Source organism: Sarcophilus harrisii, chromosome 2 (assembly GCF_902635505.1).
Source record: "Sarcophilus harrisii chromosome 2, mSarHar1.11, whole genome shotgun sequence".
In the NCBI taxonomy this organism is placed as follows: Eukaryota; Metazoa; Chordata; class Mammalia; order Dasyuromorphia; family Dasyuridae; genus Sarcophilus; species Sarcophilus harrisii.
This window is the reverse complement of record NC_045427.1, coordinates 633,559,015-633,586,230: the sequence shown is the minus strand read 5'-3', so window position 1 is coordinate 633,586,230 and position 27,216 is coordinate 633,559,015. Positions and strand designations below refer to the sequence as shown.

Below are 27,216 nucleotides of genomic sequence, written 5' to 3'. Positions count from 1 at the left end.
TGGTTTTAAATGTTCTATTGACATTCTTTTCTTTTAAAACCTCTCATCGCTATTTCTAGTCCCATTAGAAGCTCTTTTTTGTAACCAGTAAATATAGTTAAGCAAATCCATTTAGCACACTGATCACATCTGAAAATGATATGTCTCATTCTGTACCTTTAATCCATTATCTCTATGCCAAGAAGAGGGAAGCATGCTTCATCATCAGTCATGAATGATCAATTTTTAAATTATGTTGCCTTTACATTGTTACGGTCATTATCTCTCAGTTCTGCTCATCTCATTTTGTGTCACTTTATTAAGAGATTTCTCAATCTTTTCTGGATTTGCCATACTTGTTATTTCTTCTGGAGTAATAATATTGCAGTTTGTTCAGTTTTTCCCTAATTACTTGTTACCTGGTTTTCCAGCCTTTTATTTTTCAAAGAAAAGATTTGTTTGATTAATTATTTATGTTTATATGGATCAAAAAGAGAATAACATACATACTCAACTGGGCATAGAAATCTGTATTACCCTGTTATATAATAGGAGGAGAAGGAGGGGTGATAGAAGGAAGAGCAGATTGAGGGAGGGGATAATCAGAAGCCAAATACTTTTGAGGAAGGACAGTGAAAGGAGAGAGAGAAAAAAAAAGAATAAATGGGGGAAAGAACAGTTGGCAAGAATAATTGTGGGAAAAAATTGAAGCAAGTTTCTCTTAAGCATTACAGAATTGAGTCAAATGTGTAAAAAGAACTGATTAATGATCAAAAGATAAGAACAGTTTTCAGATGAAGCTACCTATAGTCAAATGAAAAAATGCTCTAAATCATTATTGATTGGAGAAATGGAAATTAAAACACTTTTGAAGTGCTACCACTTACTTATTAGATTGGCTAATAGGACAGAAAAGGAAAATGACAAATGTTGGAGGGAATGTGGGAAAATTGAAAATTTAATGTACTGTTTGTGAAATTGTGAACTGATTCAATGATTCTGTAAAACGATTTGGAACTATGCCCAAAGGACTATAAAACTCTGCATACCCTTTGACCTAACAATACCGCCAATAGGTCTGTATCCCAAAAGAGATAAAAAACAAAAAGAAAAAGGATCTATATGTACAAAAATATTTATAGCAGATCTTTTCTGGGGGCAAAGAACTGGAACCAAGGGGATTCCTATCGATTGGAGAATAGTTGAATAAATTGTGGTATGTAATTATGATGGAATATTGTTGTGCTTTAAGAAATAATGAGCAGGATGCTCTCAGAAAAACCTGGAAAGCCTTCCATGAACTGATACAAAGGAAAAGATGCTGTGTATAAATGATGGCAATAATGTAAGATGATCACCTGTGAATGACATAACTATTCTTTGCAATCATTCAAGATAACTCTGAAGGATGAAAAATGCCATCCATACTCAGAGAAAGGACTGATGCTTTCTGAATGCCGATACTTTTTTTTTTTTTACTTTTTTTAAAAGATTTTTTGGGGGATTTATGTTTTATTTTACAACATGATTATTATGGAAATGTTTTGCATGACTACACATGGATTGAATCACTTGCATTCTCAATTGGGGGGAAGGAAAAGAAACTGGAACTCAAAAGTTTTAAAAATGAATGCTAAAGTGGAACTAGGAAGCACTGATGATAATAAGGCCAGTGGAGGTGATTGATTGCATTCCCACTGAGCTATTTAAAATCCTAAAAGGTGGTTCTGTTCAAGTGTTGCACTCAATATGCCAGAAAATTTGGAAAACACGCAGGGTATAGGAATGTATAAAGTAGATGAAAACAGAGGGGCAAATTATGAACCAAATACCTGATAATGCTTGCCTAAAGTAGAATTCAAGAGAAAGCCTCGGGCTAGATGGTCGATCAGATATGACACCTATGGGAACTGAAGAAGCCCTTCAAGGAGGAAATAGAGAGAGAGGTGGGTGTAGGGAACCACTTAGCCTGGGGAATCCTGGTCTGAAAGATTGGAGAACTGGATTCTAGCCTTGGTTCGTCCACACAAGGGTCCTCAAACTACAGCCTGCGAGCCAGATGCGGCAGCTGAGGACGATTATCTCCCTCACCCAGAGCTATGAAGTTTCTTTATTTAAAGGCCCAGAAAACAAAGTTTTTGTTTTTACTATAGTCCGGCCCTCCAACACTCTGAGGGACAGTGAACTGGCCCCCTATTTAAAAAGTTTGAAGGCTCCTGACACTGTCTTAGCATGTCATCTGCACAACATTGCAATTATAGGATTCAGGACCAGAATCATCTAGGGCAACCTTCATTTTTATAGTATAAGATAAATGAAGAAGGATCATACAGCCAAGAAGTGGCAGGAGAACTTCACTCGGTTCACTCTATCACCCTCTAGATATTCCTATTTCCATTTTGTAGTGAGGGAATGGAGGCTCAGAGAAGTTGATTAACTTTCCCTGAGTCACGCAGCCAGCAAGTGTCAGAGGCAGGAGGTGATGAACCCATGCCTTCCTAATTCATCCCTTCAGAGAAGCTGGACAAAGTGCGCCACATCCTTTGCAAACAAGCAGATTTTCGTGACATTGCACGAACAAAAATACTCTGGTCTTATAAAAGCAGCTGTTTTGTAACCACTGAGACTAAACAGAGCCATCGGCCCTTCCCAAACTTAGCTACAAAACTTGTGACTTCTAACATAAAAGAGTCATAATAACCCAAAGGAGTGTAGAAATCAGCCTTTACTTGTTCTCCCTTAAAGACAGAACCTCCTCCATGCTGGTGACATCCAAGGCCTTTGGGCACCACCTTGTTTTTCATGTTCTTCCTAGCTTGAAAGAGCTAAGAATCCTGGATCTTACATTTATGAAGGAGCTGCCCATGCTTCCAGGCAGAAATGCCCAGCCCTGATTTCTCAACATGCCAGGTGGCATGAAATCCTGAGGAGTCTTGCTAACTGTGGAGAATGACCGTCGCATGAAGTCGGATGGGCAACCCACGGGGGTGACCCCAGTCAGTGCTTGTTGTGTTCTGGGCACTGTGCTAAATGTTAGGGATACAAGAAAGACAAAACACAGTGTCTGCCCTCCCGTAGGAGCAGCAACATGCAAAAAAAAAAAAAAAAAAAACCTACATTTTTGTTTGTGGGTTTTTTAATAAGAAAAAGGTTATATATATGCATATATATAGGTACATTAAGTTAGAAGTTCTTGGTTTTTCTCTCCATTATGAATCTTCTGATTTTGTGAGATAGGGAGAGAGAGGGAAACAGGGAGGGAGGAAGATGAGGAGAAAGAAGAAGGAAGCAAGAGAAAGAGCAACAGAGAGAGAGAGAGAGAGAGAGAGAGAGAGAGAGAGAGATTTATTACATTTTTGTGTATTGTTTCCAGAAAGATATAACTAAAGATTTGAGTGAATTGACAAATATCTCTACACCAATGATAAAAATCTTATGAAAATGTATCTAGGCTTGAATTCCAGGTTACAAAGATGTACACAAGAATAAGTGAGCACTAATCTTAAGGGGGAAGACACACTGTGTTGATGGACAATGAGCTGGTTACACAATTAAGAGAGAGAGCTGATTGAGATTTCAGAATTGGGGAGTGCCTTCAGAGATTCCCAAACCCATTTTAACATCAGTATTCCTTTGGCAATGCCACAGAACTGTGAATCAGGGAGTACTTTAGTCTCAAAAGAACTCAGATGGCAGGTGACCCAGAAAACACTGGGAGAATGCATGATGGATGTCAGCAGGCTCAGCAGCAAGTGATCAATGATGACTTGTGCTCAAGAAGGGAAATAAGAAACACAGAACCATAGGTCTAGAATTCTACTGGTATAAGCCCCTCCTTTTCTCAGAAGATTGAGGTCTAGAGAATCTAAATGACTTGTCAAAGGTTACCCAGGTACCAATGGCAAGGTCAGGATTTTGCCCCAGGGCTGCTGACTCCAAATTCAGCTCTCTTTCCCCTTAGGCCCTCTGCTTATTAAGAACAGGTACTCTACACCTCTCACATTGGCCAAAAAGACAGGAAAAGATAATGATGAATATCGGAGGAGAGGTGGGGGAAACTGGAACATTAATACATTGTTGGGAGCTGTAAACTGATCCCATTCTGGAGAGCAATTTGGAATTATGACGAAAGGACTATCAATTGTGCATCCCCTTTGATCTAGCAGTGTTTCTACTGGGTTTATATCCCAAAGAGATCTTAAAGTAGGGAAAGAGACCCACATGTGCAAAAATGTCTGTGGGCAGTCCTTTTTGTAGTGGCAAGAAACTGGAAACTGAGTGGATGCCCATCAGTGGCTGAATAAGTAATGGTATATGAATGTGATGGAATATTATTGTTCTGTAAGAAATAATGATCAGGCTGATTTCAGAAAAGCCTGGAGAGACTGGCATGAACTGATGCTGAGGGAAGTGAGCAGAACCAGGAGATCATTGTACACAGTAATAAGACTATGTGACGATCAATTGTGATAGACGTGGATCTTTTCAACAATGAGGTGATTCGAGGCAATTCCAATAAACATGGGATGGAAAGTGCCATCGGCATCCAGAGAGAGAACTATGGAGACTGAATGTGCATCAAAGCATAGTCTTTTCACTTTTGTTGTTGTTTATTTACTTGGATTTCCCCCCCTTTCTTGTGTTTTTCCCTTTTTTGATTTGATTTTTTTTTTGCATAGCATAACGAATATAGAAATATGTTTAGAAGAATTGCACATGTTTAACCTATCTTGGATTGCTTGCTGTCTTGGGGAGAGGAAAGGGAGAAAAATTTGGAACACAAGGTTTTGCAAAGGTGAATATTGACAAAATAAAATACTGTCAAGAATAAAGAGCTTAAAAAAACAACAACTAGGTATCATCAAAAATGGTGAGTCAGATAGATCTTGAAGGCATAATTGTAGTGAACCAGGTCTGACTCAGTCTGGTTTAGTAGGTCAGGCTTAAGATCGGAATGAAAAGACATTCATTGCACCTCTGACAGTCAACAAAAAGCTGCATGAAAGGATGTAGAGCAGAACTGATTAGATAGGTTGTTGTTGAGTCATTTCAGTTGTGTCCATTCATGCACGGGATTTTCTTGGCAAAGACACTGGAGAGGTTAGCCATTTCCTTCTCCATCTCATTTTACAAAGGAGGAACTGAAGCAAATTGGATTAAGTGACTTGTCCAAACCCACACTGCCAGTAAGTGTCTGAGGCTGAATTTGAATCCACGAAGGTGATGACTCCAGTCCCAGTACTCTGTGCCCTTTGGCTAGGATGAGAAGGATGAGAAGACAAAGATGGATTTAGATGCTCCCAGCAGAGGGAGTAGCCACACAGATTTGGATCCTGGCTCAATTAAGGTGCTTAAATGTTCTGAAAACTGTGGTAAGTAGCCCTGGATCTGGATGCTCTGGATTCTGAGTTCTAAGTCAATCCGTTGGCCAATGGATGACAATCTCTGTCAGGAGATGGGCCCAGTGATGGCTAATACTCGCTTCTCCTAAGGACCAGTCTAGATAAGCTTGGAGAAGCTGGCCATAAGGCAAGAGATTTGGGGACCAGAGAAACTCCTGAAGAGCATCTGAAGGCATCCTCAAGAGGATTGGGATTTCCACTGGTGGAGAGAGTGACCACACTAAGAAAATCACAAATACCTGAAATACTGATTTGTTATATTTAAAATCCAATACTCTACAATACTTCATTTATGGGACTGGCACATTTATGGTAGGAGAAGGAAACTTAAAAATTAAATTTAAGAAAAGATCAGTATCTTGAAAGGGACTACTGGATTTGGGCTGGGATCTAGTCCCTGCCATTTATTGACCTTATCCAAATCCCATACTTTCTGTGGAGCCAATTATGTTCATCTGTAAAATGAGGGGAGTTGGAGCGAGTTTAAAACTGCAAAGTTCTGCAGTTACTTAAACTCACAGAAGAGGAAACTGAGGTAGGAACTTGCCCACAGCCCCCCAGTGACTCACTCTCTGATATCCTTCCTATTTACTCTATATTGTTCTGTTAATTTTCCCCCTGCACATGTTGTTTCTCCCTCTGAACTGTAAGCTTATTGAAGGCAGGGACCCCATCTCTTTTCACCAACCCTTTTTGTGTCTCCCACGGAACGTGTCTCTGACTGGCTAAACTGGAGGTGCTCCATCAACCCTTATGGATCAAGCTGTGGTTCATCTCAGCAGATGTCTGGCAAATGTTTAGAACTTGCCAGGGATGGAGACCAAACAGCCCCCTGGCTGTGGGCTGAAGGCTGAAGGAAGCAGAAGCTTCTGAGAGGTGAAGATGAAGAAGGATTGGATTCTGGGGGCACTGAGTTGTCGGAACAGGACAGATGCTCATCATTTACTGCTAAATGTCGGTGTTTGGGATCCTAGCCATGTTTTGTGTCCCAGACAATACTGGACTTCTCACAAAGGGCTATCCTGAACAGATGGAGAGCAGGGCCTTCACTGGCCAGAGTGCCGAGTCACTTCTTGGCATCCAGGGGGCCCCTCCGGAGATGGAGCAGAGGCGGGCAGCAGGGGCCGGCCATTCCTATTCCCCAGCAGTCCAAGGGCCACCCGAAGGGGACCGGCCAGCCCTCGGAGGAGGGGGTCGGGGGATGCGGACTGAGAAGCCAGCCCCTCCTCCTTCTCCCTCCCCACTCCGTGATTCCCAGGCCAGGACATTGTGGGAGCACATTGCTAGCATTTTTCCCCTGAGATTAGCAAGGCTCTGACTTCCAGCACTGGCCAGGCTTGAGTTCAATAAACAGCTGCGGGCTGGTGCTGAAAATGGTTGGGGGGACCCGGCACTGACTGGGTCTTTCAGCTGTCAGGAGATGGAGTTCATCTGTCTGACCAGGACACACGCTGGGAAGAGCCCCTTCCCAGGTTCATCGGCACCCGTGAATGAACTGGGCACCTGCTAGAGTTCCCTGAGCCGGGGATCCTGCCCTTCGGCTCCTCCATCCTGAGGCTCCTCTGGCTGAGGATGGTTCAGAGGCGACATTTCACAGTGAGTGAGTGTGGCAGGTCTGGGGCTGTTTCTTTTCTTTTTTGGGGGGAGTGGACATGTTATGCTCTTCATAAAAGTAACTGTCTAGGTTAATGAATACTCACAGTCATAAAGTTCTCACTGGGGGGGACCATGAAACCCCTCATTTTGCAAATAGGGACATTGAGGTCCAGAGGAGTCACATGAATTGGCCAAGGTCACACAGAATAAGTGGCAGAATCAGAACTCTAACCCAGTTCCTCGGACCCTGAAATCCACAGTTCTTTGGGGTTAGTCTGATCCAGAAAAGCGGGCACACTTTCTCCACCCGTGCAGGGGCTCTGAGTTCTCTCCACTTCTACATCCTGGGAATCAATGACCATCTTGTGTGATTCTTGGCCATGTGGAGAACTATAGAATGTGGAGAAGCAGGATAATGTTTGTTTCCTTGAGCAATGTCCTGATCCTCAGTTTCCTCATCTATGAAGTGAAAGATTAGATCTTCAAGGTCTCCTTGAGCTCTAATGCTATGATCTTGAGCAAGTAATGAGGTCCCCGTCGCTGGAGAGCTCACCCTACCTGACCTTACCTCAGACGATTCCTTCCAAAGTCCCTGCCAGATAGTAAAGGCTGCAGGATCTGAGAAAGGACGAACTGAGCGTGGCTGTGTGATCTCTTCAGCTCTGTATTTGTAACCCTGACACTTAGCATCGTGCTGGGTATATAGTGAGCGTTTAATAAATGCTTATTCATTCAGTCAGTCATGACATCTTTGGAGTGTTGGTGACAAGATTTCCAGTTCAGGTTGGATTAGTTGGGCTTTGAGATCCCTTCCACTTCCAGGATTCTTTGATTCCAGAAAATGCATCTAGAACCAAAGTCACTGCAAGGGGGTCTCTTTCCACCCAGTGGAGAATTAGCACTTGGGCCTAAAAATGCAAAAGGACATCTCAGACTGATTTAGAGCAGGAAAAGACCTTAAAGGCATCTAGTCCTATTGTCTCATTTTGTGGATGAGAAAACTGAGACCTAAATGAATAGCTAGAGGTCATATGAGGAATATTAGGGCCAGGATTTGAACTCAGGTCCTATGTCACTTAGCAAACTGAAGTATCTTGTCCCCTCTGAATCTCCTGTTTCCAATCCTTGAAAGGCTTAGCCCCTCACCACCACCTTGTGGAATCCCTTTCTGGACTCGGAGTTAGGAAAACTCATCTTCGTGAGTTCGAATGTGGCCTCAAATGCTTACAGTTGTATGACAGTGGCCAAGTCACTTAACCCTGATTGACTCAGTTTCCCCTTCTGTAACCTTAAAAGAGCTAGGAAAGGAAATGAAAAAAAAAATGCCAAGAAAACTCCAAATAGGATCATGATGAGTCAGATACGATTGAAAAAATGACTTAAAACCAACAACATTGAATCTTTTCTCCCTCTCCCCAATGGATTAAACAAAAGTATTTCTGAAAACACCACCAGCTATGAGAAAGTCCTGGAGTTTGAGGATTCCATGAGTTCCTGCCCTGCCTGGTGTGTGGACCGTTGTGTGGATCAAATGAGAAACTCTATTGACTTTGGGGAGCTACTTTCTGCAGATTTAGGGTTATAAGGAACCCCAGAAGTCCTCCAGGGCAGGGGCTCTTAAATTTTTTTAATGTCATGGACCCCCTTTGGTACTCTGGCAAAGCTTGTGGATCTTTTCTCAGAATAAAATTTTAAAATAATTGAAGGAAATGTTTGAGATGAGTGAAAAGTATATATATTTTTCCCATTAATTTTTACATTAATATTTACATTAATATACATTAGATATCTATACATTAATTTTTACATCCACTGTTTCTGATAAAGACCTCTTTTCTCAAATATATAGAAACCTGAGTCAAATTTATAAGAATACAAATCATTTCCCAATTGATAAATGACCAAAAGATATGAACAGACAGTTTTCAAATGAATTTAAAGCTGTCCAGAATCAGCTACACCCAGAGAAGGAACACTGGGAAATGAATGTGGACTACTTGCATTTTTATTTTTCTTCCCAGGTTATTTTTCCCTTCTGAATCCAATTGTTCTTGTGCAACAGGTTATTTTTACCTTCTGAATCTAATTGTTCTTCTGCAACAAGAAAACTGTACAGATCTGTGCAGATATATTGTATCTAAGATGTACTTTAACATGTTTAACATGTATAAGACTGCCTGCCATCTGGGTGTGGGGGGAAGGGAGGAAAGGGAAAAGTTGGAACAGAAGTGACTGCAAGGGACAAGGTGGAAAAATCACCCATGCAGATGTTCTGTCAATAAAAAGCTATAATAAAAAATATTTTAAAAGAAATTAAAGCTGTCCATAGTCCATATGGAAAAAAAAAATCTAATTACTATTGGTTAAAGAAATTCAAATTAAAACAAATCCCAGGTACCAGCTCATACCTATCAGATTGACCAATATGACAAAAAGAAAAAAGAAAAAATGTTGGAGAAGATGTGGAAAAATTGGAACTAAAGCGAATTGTTCCTAATGCATTTTTGTTGGTTGAGTTGTGAACTGATCCAACCATTCTGGACCACAATTTGGAATGACGCCTAAAGGGCTCTAAAACTATGCATACCTTTTGATTCTAAAGAGACCATAAAAAAGGGAAAAGGATCTATGTGTGCAAAAACATTTATAGCAGCTCTTTTTGTGGTGACGAAGAACTGGAAATTGAGGGGATGTCCATCTATTGGGGAATGGTTGAAAAAATTATAGGATATGAAGATAATGGAATATTGCTGTGCTCAGAGAAATGATGAGCAGGGGAATTTCAGAAAGTCTAGAAAGTCTAGAAAGACTTATATGAATTGATGCTGAGTAAAGTGAGCAGAGCCAGGAATAAATTGTATGCAGGAACAGCAACATGGTGCAATGATCAAGTATGATAGACTTAGCTCTTCTCAGCAATGTGGGTGATCCAAGACAGTTCCAAGGGACTTGTGATGGAAAATGTAATCCACATTCAGAGAAAGAACTATGGAGTTGCCTGAAGATCCAACAACACATTTGTTTCTTTGTTTTTTCTTCCTCGTGGTTTTTCCCTTTTGTTCTGAGTCTTCTTTCACAGCATGACTAATGTGAAAATATATTTAACACGATTGCACATGTTTAATCTTTTAAAGACCTATTAAATCTATTAAAATCTATTTAAAGTTCCTTGCTAGCTTGGGGAAGGGTAGAAGGAAGGGAGGAAGAGAAGGAGAAACATTTGGAGCTCAAATTCTTACAAAGATGAATGTTGAAATCATCCTTACATAGAATTAGAATAAAATTCTATGACGTAATAATGTTTAAAACATAAAAAATATTATTTCCCATCTATTTCAGAGACTCACCCCTCTGAAACTGACTTATAACCATCAAATAATCTAATCCAACCTCCATCAGTTATAACTAAGACAGAGCAACCAGAGCTCAGCCCCAGGAAACCAATATTCCCGCTACTTTGCTTGTCCCCAAGGGCAAAAATTCCTAATTATGGCTCTGTTGTTCATTTTACACCGAAAAGGAGGTAGGGAAAATGGAAATTACTTCCCTAAGGTCACATAGCGGATCCCATGATTTCCTCTCTAGTCCACTAGAACAAGCCTCCAGCCAGTTCCTTTTTTTTTTTTTTTTTTTTTTCTTTTTTTGTTGCCTGTACTGGGCTTAGCCAGGCCAGTCCAGGCCCTTCTGAGAGCCTTGCTTTTCTGACAAACGCATCTTTGTCCTTCTGTTATCAGAGCACCCACCAACTAACTGAAGGACTCTTGCCCGGAGCTTTGTGGCAGCAGACGGACGAGGAAAAGGGCAAATAGATCCAGGGTTCCTGCTCCCACCAAGAAAACTTGGTGGGATTGCAGGAGAGGGCATGTGCTGTCCTTGTGGAAAAATGAAAACTCAAACAAACCGCTTATAACAAAAGGCAACCGGAAACGGGTATGTGAGAGGCAAGGGGGGCTCCGCAGGGAAACTGCACCCCTTCTGATTACAATCCTGCCCCCTCTTCGTTACTGGTCGTCCTCTGGGTGGCAGGTCACAGTTTCCTCTATAAAGTGGGAGGGACTTAACGGGGAGAGAACAATCAGGGCTTTTGTCCAGAGCATTGACTTCCAAGGTGGGGGTGGAGGTGGGGTGTTTCCTAGAGGATGCACTGACTCTTGGGTATTCAACATTGAGTGATGGGGGACAAGTAATACCCTGATGGGGAAGGTCTGGAGATTTTGCCATGTGCCTGACACCTAGTAGGCGCTTTATGAATGTTTCTTGATTGGCTGATGGGAAGATCCTTTTTAGGAGCTCCTGGAGAGGTTTGGACTAGAGAAGAGAGGACTTAGGATGAGGATGTGGTTAAAGTCTTTCCCCTGGCCTGAGAGGGCGGCCCTAGAAGTTCTGGCACAACTTTGCAAAAAGGAAGTTTTTCGTTTAATTTAAGGAAGAATTCCTAGCCATTGGTGCTGAGCAGAAGTGGAATAAACTGTCTCAGTGAGCGATCCACCGTTAAAAATCTTCAGGGAGGGAGCAGCTAGGTGGCACTATGATAGATCACCAGCCCTGGAGTCAGGAAGACCTGAGTTCAAATCTAATCTTAGACACTTACCATTTCCCAGCTGTGTGACCCTGGGCAAGTCGCTTAACCCCAATTGCCTCGGCAAAAAACAAAAACAAAAGTAATCATAGTAAATAAATCTTCAGGCAAAGCTGGATACCTGTGTGTGTTGTAGGAGGCAAATCTTCTCAGGTACAAAGTGGATTAGCTGAGATCCCTTTGAATACAAAGATTCTCTGTGAATATGTGGATTCAGGCTAGAACTGGCTAAGAATGCAGTAGAGAAAATTCTTGCACACAAGTCTAAAAAATCCATTTCACAAGCTCAAGAGAGGCGAATCACGGTTTAGACAACAATTGCTCTGGAAAAGATCTGGGGGTTTTAGTGGACCACAAGCAGCATTATTTAACAACCAAAAAAAGCTAGTGAAGTCTGGGCTACCCCAAAATGACAGAGCTTCTGGGAACAGGGTGGTAAAAGTCCTGCTGTAGTCTCCTCGTGCAGCGAAGGTCCTTGAGGATCAGGAGAAAGCACTGAGAGTGATTCTCTGAAGAAGAAAAGCCTCCAGGGGGCACCTGTTAGCTGTTGTCAGGATCTGGAAGGACCGCCACATTTCAGGGATCATGATATGTTTGGGGGAACACAAGAATAGATGATGGCTAGGGTTTGCTAACAAATATGTTCGAATATCAGCTCCCTATTCCCATCAGACTAAACTATCAACTTCTCTGGCTTCTGAAACTCTGTCCATCCTGTCCCCATCAAACCTTTCCAACATTATCCATTACTGTCCTTTCTCAGACTGATCCCTTTGTTCCTCCCATCTCCCGGCCATTGCATTGGCTGTGCTTCCTGCCCGGAACACACTCCCTCCTCGTCCCTGCCTCTTAGCATCTCTTCTTTTCTTTGAGACTCAGTGCAAAGGTCACCTTCAGCAGAAACGCTTTCCTGAACCCCTCCAGCCCCCAAATAATTGGGGATTGTTTTTTATCTATCTGCTCTATGCTGGTCTCCCCTGACAAAAAGTGAGCATGTTGAGGGTGAGCATTGTTACTTTGGTCTTTGTCCCTAGCAAGTGATACAAAATAGTTGTTACAGATGCTCATTAACTAATTGATTGGTTAGAGGAATTGAGTGTATTTGTGGATAGGAGTATCGATAGGAGCTGTTCTTTCTACTCCACAAGGTTCAGGAAGTTGACCAAGACCACATTGTTGGAAAATAGATCCTCAGTTCTCTTCTCTGCTGTTTCTTCCCTTTGATTATAAGCTTAAATGCTAGCTATTGTTATTGTTGTTTTCGTTATTGTTTATATTTATTAGTCAGTTGATAAATATTTATTACTCTGTGAAAGACTGGGGAGGCAAAAAAAAAAAAAAAAAAAAAAAAAAAAGGCAAAAGATAGTCCCTGTCCTCCAAGAGCCTACAATCTAATGGATATGTAAACACATAGAATGTGGATAGGCACACTCCATGTGGAACAAATAGGAAATGATTGAGGGGGAAGATACTGGAATTAAGAGGTGATGGGGAAAGCTTCCTCTGGGAGGTGAGATTTTAGTTGGAAATTAAAGGAAGAAGAGAGCTCAGTAATGGGAGTAGAAGAGGGAGAGCTTTCCGGGAGTGGGGGGTGGCCATAGAAAATGCCCGGAGCTGAGAGATGGAACAGCCAGGAGGTGAGGGTTACTGGATTGAAGGCTACATGTTGGGGAGTAAGGTGTGAAGTGAAGGAAGTGAAGGGGAGCTGAATGCCAAACAGAGCATTTTGTATTGGATCCTGGAGGTGACAGGGAGCCACTGGAGTTTACTTGATAGAGGATGTCATAGTCACTTTAGGAAAAAGTGGAGCTTTTTAGGAGCTTTAGGGAAATCCCTTTGGTGGCTAAATCAAGAATGGATTGGAGTGGGGAGAGAAGAAAGCTATGAAAGTAATTAAGGGTTGAGGTGAGGAGGGCCTGCCCGAAGGAATGGGAGTGGAGGGTGATTAGGGAGATGTTATCAGATTGATCCACCAGGACAATAGTTTGGGGGTCGGGCGTGGGGACAAGGGGTGCTTACTAGACAGTAGCCTGCAGGACAGCAGTGCTAGCATCTAATCCACATGTTATCAAGCTCAATATTCTTCACACCATGGCTAATTAATTAATAAATGTTGAATAAATAATGTGTAAATCCCCTCATTCTAGAAAAGGAGTCACTAAGCTTAGCCCACACTGGGACAGATTAACTTAACCTTTGCAATGAATATGCATACTTTCCCTTGTTTATTATTGCCTTCAACAAATAATTTAAACAAGAATTAAGTATCTACTGACTTCTTCCAGGCCTAGTGGGAGGTGGGGGGGAGTGGAGCACAAGAATAATTAACATTTCTATGGTCCTTTAAGGTTTGCAAAACACTTGACACTCATTATCCCTTTTGATCTTTAAGGGAACCCCGGGAGGTTAGATACAATTATTGTTCTCTTTTTGCAGAAAAGGAAATTTAGAGGCATTAAGTCAATTTCCCAGGGTCACACATTGTGTAAGTGTCCGATGTGGAATTTAAATTGAGTTTTTCCTGACTCGAGATCCAACAATAACCACTCTACCAAATTGCCTTTCCAAAAAGCAAAAGCTGTCCAAAAACTTTCAAGGAGTTGATTGATTAATCCATATTCTATGTTTATTCAGGGTCAGCATAGGAAAATGACTAGAGAGCCAGGAAGACGTGTGTCCAAGACTTGACCTGACAAATAGATGACAGATATAATAGACTAGATAGGTGATTGATATTTGATAAGTATAATAGATGATAGAGATGATAAACAGATGATAGATATAACAGATATAGATTAATAATAGAGATGATAGATTCATATATGATAGATAAAATAGATATGGATAGATGATAGATACAATATAGATAGAGGTTAATATAATAAAGAGATGATAGATATAAGAGATATAGATAAATTGATGATAGATATATGGTAGATATAATAACCATAGGTAGAGGATTGATATGTGATAGGTATAATAGATATAGATAGTTGAGATCAATTGATATTTTAGATATAATGGGTAATAGATGATTAGATAGGTTGATACATGCTAGATAAAATGGAAGACAGATATGATAAATAGATATACAATATGATAGATATAGATAATAGATATGAGAGATATAATAGATGAGATAGATTGACATGTGACATAATAAGTGGAAAGATAAAACTGATGTTAGATAGATGATAGATTTAGCAGATTGTTAAATGCTTAGTATATGACAAGTGCAACTAAGCATTGAGAATATAAATTGAAGTAAAAAAGACAATTCCTGGTCTCCATGAGTTACATTCTAGTAGGGAAGACAGCAGATGGAAGGGTGCTGGAGATGGGGGAGGGTGGGGAGGGGGCATACAGTCCTGCATCCCTGAGCAGTCACAGGATGTCTGCATGTCGAAGTCATTTTCCAGGAGTACGAATACAAGAGAACGCCGTGACGTTTATTATCCTTAAATCAATCCCGTTATCATTCAATGTCAGTTTTCAGTCCATTTGCCAGGCTTACCTACCTTCAGTGGGAAGTTTCCAAAAGGGTCCTGGTGCGGTGGTTAACATACTTGAGGTGACTTTTTGAGAGGCAATATGGGATAATGGGATTGACTTGGGAGTTCTAGACTTGAAAGTTAGAAGATGTGGGTTTGATTCCATCTCCCCTACTGTATGAACTTGGACAAGTCATTGATATTCTCTGGACTTCAATTTTGTCATCTGTGAAATGGGAGTGAGGGTCCCTGCAGTAGCTAACTGTGGAGGGCTCAAGGGCTCAGGGACAAAAATAGGATTAAAGCCGTTTGCAAACTTTAGAGTATTATATAAATGTCATCAGTTACATCAACCGCATGGTCACAAACCCCTTCCATTCGTTCACCATCTTTTGCCCCAAAATTCACTATGCAAATGGGTGTGGAGCCCTTGTCAGAGGAATATAGTTCTTCCCCTGTTTCATTTCCATGCGTGACCCATTCATGAAAACGCTGCGGATTTTCTGAGTCAAATGGTAAATTCCCAGTATCTTTCCTCCAGTGGGCAGGATGCTTCTGCCCCTTTTCTCTTTCACAATCTCCTATTATCTATTGGTTGGAAATTTTTCTGGAAATGGCAACTAATTCTTATTATTAATAAAAAATCAAATAACATTTAGACGCAATCGGATATTTAAAAAAAGTCATCAAATATGTGCCAAATCAAAACAGAAATGATAATTACCCACTGTTTGATACTTTCCATGAAATTATCCTTTCTATTAGGAAGAATGGGCTCAGAGGTTCAGAACTGGAGGAAACCTCAGAGACCATCTAGTCCCACTGTCTCATTTTACAGATGAGGAAACTGAGGCCCGGGGAGATCAATTATCTTGACTGAGGGGGCTTGTAGCTAGTAAGGAATAGAGACAGGATTTTAACCTAGATTATTTGACTGGAAAATCGGTGCTTTTCCTACTAGGTCAAGAATAATATGGTGTAGTAGATGGGACATTGGATTTGGAGTCAGGAAGACCTTGGGCAAATCACTTAACTGACTTGGATCTCAGTTTCCCCATCTGTAAAATGAGAAGATTGGGTGAGATAGTTACCGAGGTCCCTTCTAGCTCTATCTTTAAGATCCTTTGAAGCCTTTAGTTGGTGACAAGGACAATATGTCCTTGAGAGCAGTTCCTAACCATGGGCTAGAAACAGAAATTCCTACAAGGAAGGATGGTGGTCTGTTGGCAGACACCAACTTGTGGTGGATTGGCCATCCTCAGTCAACTGCCAGGGAACCCTTTAGCATCAGAGCCTCTTGAAGTGGGAAGGACCCAAGGGTGAGAGGTTTGGACAAACTGAGGCACGCAGGTAGGAAGCAGGTTAGAACCTGAGTCTGTCTATCTTCTCTTCTTTCCTCCTCAATCTGACCCTCACCAGCTGGCTGACTGAGGAGAAAGGAGCGGAAGGTCCAGATCGCCCACCCTCCCATTAACTACGATGGGACAGAGCTGCCATCGTTTGGGATGTGTAAGTTGTCCTATACATTCCTTCTTAACTTCCAGACCAGGGATTCTTAAGTTGGGGCCCATGAGCAGATTTAAGGGAGTCTGTGAACTTGGATGGGAAAAAATGACATCACAATGTCCACTAACTTTGCTTTCATTCTAATCCTCTGCATTTAAATCATTAACCTGAGAAGGGGTCCATAGGCTTAACCAGAATGATTGCCAGAGGGGTCCATGACTTTCCTGGACTCTCCTAGTTTGACCACGGTGAGCTTTTTATGTTGTTGGGGCTCCATTTGGCTAGTCAGTATTTTTGCATCCATTTTACAGATCAGGAAACCGAGGCTCAAAGAAATGAGGTGACTTGCTTAGAACTCACACAGCCAGGGAAGGAATGTCTGGTCTTCCTGACTGCCCAGTCCTATGTTCTATCCACTACACCACCTGTCATTTTACAGAGGACAGAGGTAAATCTGCTTGCCAGAGGTAGCACAGTTAATAGTAAATGTGGACTTTGGACCCAAAATTCTTTGCTTCCAATCAATCAATTAGTCTATCACAGTCAAAGATTAAACATTTCTGGGATTTTTAACCTGGACTAGAGGTCAAGGAGTCTGTAAACTTGAATAGGAAAAAAGGAAAAACCATTTTTGTTAACCTGGCTTTCCCTTTGTCATTCTCATCTGTGAAATGAGAAGAGCTGACAAAGGAGCTCTAAATGAGCTCCGTCTTAGGAATCCTGCCTGGGCCTCTTGATTAAAGTTATTTCCAGCCCCAGGCATTTGCTAACTCCTCACCATAGCAAGCCTTGGAGGCTGTGGTTCTCTGCTCATTAGAAACTAAAGCCAAGAAAGTGGCCCTGTGACTCCTTCTCTCCTCTCTGGGGTGGACTTCCTTTTCTTTATTTGGCAATTAATAAATCAAAAGGTATTTTGTGCCCCATTTGATTTCTTCTCCTAGAGCATGAAATGGGCTCTTGACCCAAAGGAAAAACAAATCTATCTACTCTTTTAGAGCAGCTTCTTCTAAAGAAATCTGCGCTCCTGCTCCCTTTTTCTAGATGAGGAAAATAAAGGGCAGTAGACTAAGTTAAGGTACTGAGGTAAAAGCACATATCCAGAGATCCTTGCTTGATAAATGATTGATGAATACAAAGAAACCCAGAGTTATACATTTCGAGCTAGAAAGAATCTCGGGCCTTCTTCACAGTCCTTCATGTCTTGACTCTGATTTACTCTTCCATCCTAATTACCCATTATGCTCCTTGCTGTACTATATGCGCCAGTCCAAATGGCTGTTTCTACACAGCCCTCCATCTTCCTTCTCCATGACTGGTCCTGACTGCCCCCTTGCCTAGAAGAGATTTCCTTCTGTTCCTTGACTCTTTAAAATGTTTCCTTCAAGATTTACTCAGATCTCCCAAGGGACTCTTATTGTTTCCTTCCAAACATGTACTTTGACAGTATTTTGTTCTTTCCCCTATATTCTTGTTAGGAATATCTAATCTCTGATAGAATGTAAATTCCTAATGGGGTGAGAGTGTTTTGTTGTCCTAGTACCCCTCCCCTCTAAAGTGTAATAAGTAGATACTTAAGAAATGCATTGTTGATTAATTAATTAATTGAATTAACATAATTCCCCTCACTTTATAGATAAAGGAACTGAGCTCCGGAAAGGGAAAGTAAATTACACAAGGTCTTCATCATAGTTAGCATTGGCAGGGATCTCAGGAACTTCTACCACTGCCTTTTTGACTGGGAGAAAGCCTCACCACACCTTATTTGAAAGTGGTTTGTGGTTCAGTTCTTTACTCTTTGTGATTCTACTAGGGTTTTCCTGGCAGAGATACTGGAGTGCTTTACCATTTCCTTCTCCAGCCTGTTTTTTACAGATGAGGAAACTGAGGGAAACAGGGTGAAGTGACTTGTCTAAGGTCATCCTGCTTGTAAGTATCTGAGGCTGGATTTGAACTCGGGATTTCCTGACTCCAGGCCTGGCATTGTAAATGATGAGCATTGGTCTTATTTTGCTGGGACACAGATACACACACACACACACACACACACACACATCATGCAACTTTCTGCAATTTTAAGTTAACTAATTAGTCAACAATGCATTTCTTAAGTATCTACTTATTACACTTTGGGGGGGGTACAAGGATAACAAAACACTTTCACCCCTTTAGGAATTTACATTCTATCAGATGAGATTTGATATCCATAATGCGAATATGGGGGAAAGAACAAAATACTTCTATAACATGCAACTTTCTGCAGTTCTCCAATTCCAGTTCCTGGCCTGCTCACTCCATGCTACAGTTAAATCAACCTTAGAGAACAGTAAGCAGATCTACATGACCATTCTGGGAAAGGTTATGAAAACCACAATTTTCTCTGATTTCTCTTACTCCTTCCTGGACATCCGTGTGTGTTATCTTCTAATAGAATATAAGCTCTCTGAGGGTAGGAATCATCTTGCTTGTTTACATTTCTATTCCCAGTGCTTAAGGCACAGTGCCTGGCATATCATACTAAATACATGCTTTTTCAATCATTTATTCCTTCTTTCCATATTTCACGGCCACATAGGATATCATGGAAAGAATATAAATGTAAGCAACATGGGAGGTTCTTGGAATCAACGAAAGTGCCCTCCAATTTGTTCAAGCAACCCAGTCTGCTTTTATCTGATTACATTTAAGGATCAGCTCACTGTCCATTCACAATATCTTTCCAAAGTATATGTACAGATAGACAGATTCAATAGGCCACAAATACAATTGCAAGTCCTAAGCTAGGCAAGAGGTGTTCTTCATCCATTTGGTGTTTCTTGTGTGGATTGTCAGGACAAACTCTTTTGAGTGGTTGGGGATTTCATAAAGAAGAGCCTGCTACTCTGCTGTTTGAGGCATTTGGCACAATGTCACCTACCTATTACAACTGGAAAACCTCACCATCTAGAAGGAATCTTTGAATTCTATGCAAGGATCCTCCACGAAAGTGGCAAACATCAATTTTATTGATTTATTATTTTCATAAAAATAAGATAAGAAAATGAGCACATGTCCTGTTGATCACTTTTTCCCCCTCATAATAATGTTTGTAATTTCCCCACTTATCATTTAATATCTTTCCCTCCTTTAAAGATCTTGAAAATGGGGTCAGAAGGATCTGAATTCAAATGTGACCTCAGACACTTAACACTTCCTAGCTATGTGACCTTGGGCAAATCACTTTACTCCAATTTGCCTCAGCTAAAAAAAAAAAAATTCTTCAAAATGAATTTCTCATTGCTTTCAAAATTGCATCCCCTTGACAGAGATTTCCTTTTCTGGCTTAGTCCATGTCTTTTTGTTTCCCATAGCACTATAGCCACTTGTTCATAGAACTTATCAGGACCTGAGACATTTGGCTTTAAAATAATTCTTCCACCAGTGAAAATAGTTTGTTATAGAAATGCTAATAGATTTGTCCCATTTTCATCCTTTGCTGTATTTCTTCTTATTTCATTTATCAACACTCTGGGAATGATGTAGTTTTATTAGGATTCACTTTCAGGGATCAGCCAGACTCAATTTCTCTTCCCCTACTCATCACTGTTATTGTTTGTGGTCTTCTATCATTATCTTCTTCCATAATGTTTTCTTAAAATACATTTGCTTTGATATCTCTAGTCTTTATATCACTTACATTTCCAGTAAGCCTCTCCTTCGCCCTTCCAAAGATCAATCTTTTATTAAAAAAAAAAAAAAAAAGAATAAAAAGTGGGGGGGGGGGAGAGAAACCAGTTCAGCAAAACTACCCAACACCTGGAAAAAATCTGATGTTATATATGTTCTATATTATATGTTCCCACCTGCAGTCCTCTTCCTCCTTCTAGAATGTTTTATAAGTGAGTTTACGTGCTAAGTCAACATTGTCCATGGTTGCCGTGTCTCCCCACTTTGGTGAGGATGTCAAGCGTTTTATGACTGAAGGGATTTTTAGGCTTTTTTAGCAGCCTTGTTGTGGCTACTGTTTTATATCTGCTACATTTCTGCAGGAGATGGCGAACTTGTTCTGTTGTCTGTCCCTTGGGTCATTCTTTATTAGGGATAATGAACAGTAGAGGCAATGTGATAGATTTAGAGAATCAAGAGATCAGTGTTATAAGTCCTAAGTTAGGAAACCATGGCGAAGTCCATCTGTCAGGGGGAGATAATGCCCTCCCCTCTCTTGAACTCCTATGAGGAAAACACTTTGAAAGTCTTAAAGACTTATATAAATGTGAATTATGGTTATTTTAATGACTAGGTCAGGTTTCTCAAGAAATTACTCCTTTCCCTAGCTCCATATTCAGGGTCTCCAGCGACTATTGTTTCATCCCTGAGATAACCATATCAGAAGAGATAAGGATGATTTATTTAACTGAACCAACGGATCTTTAATGAGCATCTTCTAAGGAAAGGGAATAAGCATTTATTAAGTGCCTACTATGTGCCAGACACTCTGTTAAGCACTTTACAAAAATTATTTCATTTGATCATCATAACAACCCTGCGAGGTGGGTGCCATCCTTATCCCCATTTTACAGTTGAGGCAAGTAGTAGTTAAGTGACTTGCCCAGAGTCACACAACTGGGAAGTAACTGAGATCAAAACAACTCCTTCATGTCTTCCTAACTCCCGCCCGGAACTCTGTGCACTGTGGCACCACCTATCGTTCATGTTAGGTGTGATAGCTGCCTTATTTCTTGATTCCATTTTTCTCACCCTCGTCCTTGTGTTTGAACTGGAGTAGTTCGCAACGTCCTTCTCTGATAGAGATGCGTAAGGGAGGACGTGGCTTGGGGAAAGCCCTGGATCTTGAATGGAGACACCTGTGTTCAAATTCTGGCTGGACAGCTCATAAGCCACATGACTCCCAGTAAGTTACCTAACTATTTCCTATTCTGTAAAATGGGGACAATAATACCCGACCTTTCTACTTGGCAAAAGTGCTTTGCAAACCTTTAATTCCTTTTTTTTCTTTTTTTTAATAAATAGGAGCTCATTATTAGAGTCCTTGCCTTCAAGGAGCTTACTATTTAATTAAGAAAACACATTGATGAAATGAAAGGGAAAGGTGACTATCTGTGATTTCACTGTTATAAACAGCCCCTTCTCCCAGCAAAGGGTGGGCTCCCTCTCTGCAACTCAGAACAGAGTTTCCTAGAACACAGAGAGATTAAACAGCTTACCCAGGATGACACAGCCATCACGAACCAGTCCTGCTGGATCCAAGGCCAGCATTGTGTCTGCCATGACATGCTAGGGGCCTCTCTATGGACAGATGATTAAGACCACTAGGTAGCTTAGGATAAAAAGCCGAGATCGTGTTCCCTTGGGAACACGGGCTGTCATGTATGGGAGCTCACCCAAAGGTCATTGGAATGAATTGTTTCCCTGGCTTTGACACCATCTAGCTTTATACCTGATAGTTATCTCTAATCTCTTTCTGGGAATTAATTTTTCGCTTTATAAAGAGAGTCTCAACACTTTACTTCCCCCTTCCTATTCCCAAGGGTTATAGATGTATCATTTCCAGAATGACTTTGGTGTTTGTGGGGATTCAGTCATAGGGGCTGACCATTTTCTTCCTTGCCACCCTTGTTCCCGTTGTTGCTTCAGCTACCCTCCAAACTTAACTTCCACAGCCTTGGGAGCCAGCTGGGTCCTTTAGCCAACTCCTTTCTGGGACCAGATAGCCCCTTCTTCACCCTTGCTATTTGGGGCTGTGCAACCTTACAAGTACCCTTCTGTTCACCTCCTTCCATTTCCATCTCAGAAAATTATAATCAAATCAGACCCTACTGTGGCCTCTGGCAAAGGTTTATTAATGGACTACTCTATTGTTTCATTCTCCCTCTGTGTGATAATTCCTGTGTGATTTCCCAGTTTAAACTACTGGAGGGCTCAGCTGTTCCCCCTTTTTAGTTATTCCTTTCCAATATACATAGTAAGCGCTTGATAAATGCTTTCCATTCACTCGGTCATTCATTTGGGTTCTTCATCTCTCCATCCATAGTCACAGCTGAATATAGTGAGTCCCCCAGTCAACCTCTCCTTATCTAAGTGTTCTCCGGCCCATCACTCTATCCTCAGGTTCCTTCTAGCCTGTGACAGTCTTACCCCTTCCTAAATCTGCTGATTGCAGAATCTGCTGTCAGAAAATCTGGGTTTAGATTCTAATTCAAATCATACTAGTGCTTTATGTATAAATTGAGCAACTTGAATGAGAAGATCGCCCAGCTCTTTTCAAAGCTCAAAATATATGATCTCTTCCCATGTTACTTGGGGTCCATCCTTTACCTTCTTTGGACCTTCTGTTTCCTCTTGTGCAAATGAAGGGGTCACCTTAGATGATCCTTAAGAGTCTTCCCCGTTTTAAACTCCATCATCCCACCACTGCCTACACGATCATATCCATGTCATTGGGGGCCAGTCCCTTACCTTCTTTAGACTTCAGTTTTCTCTTGTGTAAATGAAAGGGTTGCCTTAGATGATCCCTAAGTTGCTTCCCAGTATTGAACTCCATCATCCCACCACTGCCTGAATTTGATCATGTTTGATCCCAGAACATCTTCCAGGCGTGACAAAAATCTGTAAAATTTCCCCAGATCATATGAAATCATCTTCCCTTTTCTAACCCCTCTAGGCTCATCAAACAATTAGTTTAATCCTTAAGATGGGGGAGAAGGAGGACAGAAGGTTAAAATCTATTTCCTTTAAGTGGCTTTTTGATGACCTGACTGAACTGCTTCTGGCTTATTAGTGATGTGAATACAAGGGACTGAATGAAAATGAATGTAGTAGTAATTCAAACTGGCAATAGAATGTCATGGAAAGAAATGGAGTTGGAGACTCCCGAGCTGAAATTCAAATCCCAGACTCCCACTCACTATCTGTAAGAACTCTGGCTGGTCATTTAACCTCTGGACTTAAATGTCCTCTTTTGTAAAATGAGGGAGATTTCCATCCTTTAACCCTGTGAACTTTGAGGAAGCAGTGTTGTCTAGTGGTTAGCTTGTAGGGCAGCCAGAGGTTCAGATCCCACATTTATGGACTGTGCACCACTGGCAGTCCCTTCACTGGATGAGGTTCAGTTTCCTTCTATGTAAAATGAATTAATTGAAGTAGATGATTTTTAGAATCCCTGCCTCCTCTGGCTTGATGGTTCTAGAACCCTTTGACCTTTCTGAGTCACCAGAATCCCCATGGTTATCCCTCGCATAGTCTTCCTTCTGACAATAAGAACTTGGAAGACAATGAGAATTCTGGACTAGAAACCTAGCTTCTGACATGTTCCTGTATCCCTAAAATGACTGAAGTAGGTTTTGTTTCCTATTAATATTATGAAGGCTAAATTTCTACAGTGGCTTTCTTCAGCTTATTCACTCTTTCTGATGGCAGTGGGGTGAGAGGGAGGGCTTAAAGTGGAATTCTTCCAGCACAATAAGCTCTAGAGTTAAGTGAATTATATCTGAGATAATCAGAAGTCGTAATATCACCCCATCTGTCCCCTACTCTACTTCCCCACTTTGGTCCATCTCCTCTAAGAGGCAACCATCTTGTCTACTTTGATGCTGAACAATGGCTCTGACCCTTATTACATGGGATCTTGGACCCTGGGCCTCTGAGCATCTGGTGTATAGGGAGACATTTGACTAGACAGTTTCTTAGATTCCTTTCCAGATTTAAATAGAAAGTTCTGCCTGGGCAAATTACTGAATCTCTGAGTTTCCTTCTCTTAAAAAAATGAGTGGATTCTGCCCTCAAGAATCTTACAGTCTAATTGACAAGCAAAGCGGGGAAACTACCAATTTGGACATTCCTCTGTTTTAGCTAAACAGGAAAATAGGCACTATATGATAGAAATTCGTAGTTTTACTTACAATCTTTTCCTGTTCTATGTGAGGTATTAAAATGCTTATTTGATTTGGGATGTGTAAAATTCAGAAGAAATACTTTTTTTTTAAAAGAGTGGATTTAATATAATAGCTAATGTCCCTGGAAGCTCTTTATGTGTTTCTCCAAAATTCTCTCACAGGTTTTCTATGACCTATAGGCCCCAAGTTGGAGAAATCCTGAGCTAAAATGTCCCCTGCCAGTACAAAGACATAGGAAAGTCTGATTGTTCAGCAATGGTCAAACCTCTGCTATTTTCAGGGGGAGTTTTTGACCTTTCCTTCTTTAGAGCCACTGAATGTAAAGCTTTTAGCCCCAAATCAAAACCGGTTCCTACCCTTCCATATGCCCATTTGCTTTCTTCGAAAGAATCTGATAGACTTAACGGTGGCTGAATTGTCAATGCATCTATCCAAATTTGCTTAATAAAGTTTATTTTACTTTCTGTCTTGTCTTGTTTTTCTTCAATGTTAAAGGACTGTGAGCCAATAATTAATCCTCCCTTGAATGGCACTAAGGTAAGAACTTCAAGTGTATTTTTTTTTTATTCTTCTGCTTAGTAAAGTTTGTTTTGATTTTCTGTTCTCCTTCATCCTTCCTACTACTATGAAAAGGTAAGATTTTTTAAAGTATCCTTTCTTTGCTTCTGTTGTCCCTTGCTTTGGACTGATAGATAGGAGTCCATAACAAAGTCCAAACTGCAGTAATCTTCCAGAGGATGAATTCAATCCATCCAGCATCAAGATACTGGGGATACAAAGCAAAAGGAAAAAAGTCTCTATTTTCAAAGAATTTATCTCCTATTGAGGGGATACAATATATCATCAGAAAAGTAAATACAAAATATATACAAAGTCACAGGTAAGAGATTTGAAAAGGCTTCTTGTAGAAATGCTTTGAAGAAAGTTAGGAATAATAAGAGACCAAGAAAAAGAACATTCTAATTATAGGGGAAGGGAGGAATCATTTCTTAAAGACCCAGAGATGGAAAAAGGACATAATGTATGGCAAGTAATCAGCAGGCTAGATTGACTTGAGTGGAGAGTGTAATAAGGGGAGCAATAACAAAGATTGGTTGACACAAGAAATGAGGGGAAATATCTTTCTCCATCTAGTTCAAAGGGATAGACTTCTGCTGGGAAATGCACATGGAGAAAAAACAGCTATGGTGAATGGGATAGGGAGTTACCAAGGGAGGTGTAGAAGGATTGCCTAGCAGCAGTGAGGGCCCAGTTGAGGTTATATAATATAAATTTGTACATAATATAAATGTGGAGCCAGAATCAGAATGTTTGCTTAATTTTTTCCACCTTAATTCAGCTGCACATGAAGGCAGCAGATGGTGGGAGTGGTCCTAGGCGTTGGTTTGGCAGCATGCAATAGGCCATGTGATCAGAGGGCAAGAGTTTTAAGAGAAAAGGACAATAAAGAGTTGAACTGGGTCACTGAGGGGTTAAGATGAGAAAAGGGAAAGAGTGTGACTAGTGCAAAGATGATATCTGAGAGAAAACTGGGGTCAAGGGATTGAAGATCACCGTATGGATGAAGAATAAGGTTTAGGATTATATGGTAGGGAGATGGAAAACCAATGGACTGTAATCAGATAAGTTTAGAGTTTATTAATATGGAGGTGACACATTTATGAGTGGTTGATCTTGAAAGATCAAGAACCATCTTTGTTATTGCTCAGGTGGGATGGAGGACTCAATCATTTCTGCAAAGACCCAGAGATATAGGGAATATCAGCATTGTCTTAAGATTGGAAGATGAAATAACACTGTTTTAACTTTAAAAACTCCTTTTTCTCTTGCCTAAGACAGGTAGTGGTCAGACAGGATAGAATAGAATCAAAATTCCTTTTTTTTCATTTTTCTTTTATGCCTATGCTCACTTGATCGCCTCAGAAGCCACCCTTGCATTCTCACAGTGTTTGCAACTTTGTTTACTTCTGCTGGGGATGCACTGGATGAAAGCTGATCCTGGATGAAGAGATATAGTCATAGTTCTATAGTATAGAATCAGATTTTCTGTTTTAATGGAAACCTTTGAGAAGGAACAATCCATAAATACTGAAGTGCAACAGTGTACTAGGCACTTTGGGTTATAGAAAGGAGGCAATAGAATATTACTGGAAAGTGCATTGGTCTTGGGATCAGGAAATACCTGAATCCAAATTCTGATTCTGATGCTCACTTAAATGGGCAAGTCACAATGGGAATAAATAATAATTGTATTACTTTCCTTTGAGTGAACAGTTTAGTGTTGGGTAAAGCTTAAAGAAACATAAAAATAGGTGTTATTATATCTAAGTATAAGACATTATCTCAGGCCCCCAGGATCTTCGTTCAAGAAGAGATAAGACTAAGATGATGACAGTGAAAAGTATAATTAGTATAAATTGCTAAATTATATAATACCTCTAAATGTGGATAGGGTTTCCTGGGGGGAGCTGCTCCTGGAGATGGACTTAGAAGGATAGTGAAGATTTAATAGACACAGATGAGAGGAAACATTTAATGAATATGAGAAAACAGAGAATGAGCTTGGCATGATGGGGAAGTGGCTTTAACAGCCAAAATGGCCCTATGAGAGATGAGTTCTGATTTGGAGAATGGGGCTGGGGTGGAGAAGTAGGATTTCCAATTGTCTATTGCAAGAATCCACCAACTGGGTGACATATCCTTCTGTAGGGATGAGGTGTGCAGGGAATATTTACTAAATAACTATGGCATACTATTGAAATCAATCCACCTT

The 27,216-nt window shown here is 40.7% G+C and overlaps 1 protein-coding gene across 3 annotated transcripts in view; it reads left to right on the top strand.

Annotated features, from left to right (window-relative positions):
- Positions 1 to 27,216, top strand: part of HK1 (hexokinase 1) — a 126,154-nt gene that overhangs the window by 4,404 nt on the left and 94,534 nt on the right. Inside the window, exons 2-4 of one of the 3 annotated variants that reach the window (XM_031956850.1) lie at positions 10,712 to 10,907; positions 16,468 to 16,557; positions 24,939 to 24,980. In XM_031956850.1, coding sequence (XP_031812710.1) covers positions 16,528 to 16,557; positions 24,939 to 24,980 — 72 coding nt within the window. In that variant the 5' untranslated portion in view covers positions 10,712 to 10,907; positions 16,468 to 16,527. Of the gene's footprint in view, positions 1 to 10,711; positions 10,908 to 16,467; positions 16,558 to 23,840; positions 23,885 to 24,938; positions 24,981 to 27,216 lie in introns of those variants that run through there. The other 2 variants (XM_031956853.1, XM_031956852.1) reach the window with 2 other exon arrangements.